The following is a 1,881-nucleotide window of genomic DNA, read 5'->3' as shown; positions in this document are numbered from 1 at the left end:
AAAGTGTTTTCATTATATATATATAATATATATAAAAATCAAATAAATATGAAAACATTTGTTCCATTTCCCATTTATCTCTCACTCTGCAATATTAAAGAAAAAAAAAAAAAACAACACCAACAAAAAGCAAAAAACCACCCAACCCCTCCCCAAACCCCAAATAGTACGGCTGATGGGAAAATAACCATGCGTTCCTCTTCCTGAAGGACTAGAAAGCAAAGCAACCCAACTGCAAGGCAATGGAGGCATTCACTTCCAGTTCACAGTATTGCAGTTAGAAGTACAGTGAGGTCTAGATAAGTGATGGAGCAGGAGTTGCCCGGAGCGGGGAAGGAGGAGGTGTTCACATGACAATACAGCATTGACAGCGCTTTTTCTTTTGTGTACCTGGGGCAGCTTCCAAGGGCAGGCTCTCTTCCTTCCCCTCGGGAGAGGAGGGCTCTGTCGTGTCCGACAGGGGCCTGCCAGAGACCAGCTCAGCGGCGTTCCCGTCCATGGTGGAGACGTCCGTCACTGTCTTCTCCCGCAACGACTTCTCGTCGTCTTCGTCGATAAGGACCAGCTCTGCCTTGATGGTCTCGTCATAGCCCAGCACTTTCTTCGTCTCCTCTTCGTCATCGATGTTCTGGTAGCCCATAAATATCATTGTCACCGGCTGATCCGCGCTGGCCTCCAGGGCTTCGCCACCGCAGGGTTTGTCTTGGGGCTGAGGGTTCACAGCATGCCCTTTGCTGGGTTTGTGTACCATTTCCAGCTTTGCCTCCTTGAAGAGCATTTGCTCCTTCATATGGCTAAGGTTTCCATCGGCTACCGCATTTCTGTCTGACACAGTCATTGTTTCATACCCTCCTTTTACACTTGATTGTCCAGCTTTTTGCATAAGTTCATCTACGTCCTTTGAGCTTAATTTATGTACTCCATTTTCTACCACTGTGCCACCAGAGTGAACCTCATAGACTACCTTGGTACCATCATCATAGACTTTGAATCCTCTTTGATGGGCCTCATCTGGGCCAATAGGTGAAGCAGAGACAATCTTGGTCTCTCCTGTCTGTTTGTCTTTCTCCACATTAATTTCCATGGTGCACAAAGCTTGAATGAAAACAAGAGAGGAAGTGCATGTTACAACAAAAAAAGCCAGTGAATGGTTAATTGCCAAACAGACAAAGAAAACTATGGTGCCCCTTTTCCTACCTCCTGCTTCTAAAGGGCCAAGCGTTCTACGTTAGAGGTGGGATGCAACGCTGTGGACAGAGATAGTTATTACACTACAGCTTTTTATGCAGCTGGAGGCTAGGCATACCTGTGGTAAATAGGACCTAGTCTTCCAGCTCACGCCGCGTGGAGCTGTCTTTGATCAATTAGGAGCACCAAGAGCACTTGGGTTAGGTGTAATTTAGACAAAGGGAGGTGACAGCATGCAGGTTGCCCTCAACCTTTCCATTCTGAACTTGCCTCAAAATTCAGAGAGAAACTAATTTCCAGGAACCTCTCTACTCTCTTTTCCTTCTCTGCCATCAAACTGCCAGTTAGCTGGTAACAAGTTTTGTTTGCTGCAAGCAACACCCAGACTGTTTTATTGTCAACGCTTGTTCTTGCTTAACTCTTCCATCCGTAGCATTCAAAACATTTTAGAGAGGCGAAGAAACATTGTTTACCCCTGTTCTACAGGTGGGAAAACAAAATCAAACAGGAATGGGATAATTTCTCCCGCAGATGCATGGCAGGGCAGGTCTCAGCTTCCACACCCAGGCATTGACAATGACCTCTGCTTGCAGGTTAAGAGAATGTATAAAATGGCCAGGAAGTGCTCCCTCATTTATTTGAATTAGGCCCTAAGCACCATTGCCAAAGTTGAAGAAAAAAGTAATAATGAAC

General features: G+C 45.7%; 1 protein-coding gene across 1 annotated transcript in view; it reads right to left on the bottom strand.

Moving 5' to 3' along the window:
• The window catches only part of AKAP2 (A-kinase anchoring protein 2), a 151,074-nt gene extending 150,023 nt beyond the window's left edge, over positions 1–1,051 (bottom strand). Inside the window, exon 1 of the mRNA XM_009278775.1 lies at positions 391–1,051. Within this exon, the coding sequence (XP_009277050.1) occupies positions 391–883 (493 nt within the window). The 5' untranslated portion in view covers positions 884–1,051. The remainder of the gene's footprint in view (positions 1–390) is intronic.
• Positions 1,052–1,881: the final 830 nt, after the last annotated feature.

This window comes from Aptenodytes forsteri, unplaced genomic scaffold (genome assembly GCF_000699145.1).
Source record: "Aptenodytes forsteri isolate BGI_AS27 unplaced genomic scaffold, ASM69914v1 Scaffold211, whole genome shotgun sequence".
NCBI lineage: Eukaryota > Metazoa > Chordata > Aves > Sphenisciformes > Spheniscidae > Aptenodytes > Aptenodytes forsteri.
This window is presented reverse-complemented; position numbering and strand designations above follow the sequence as displayed.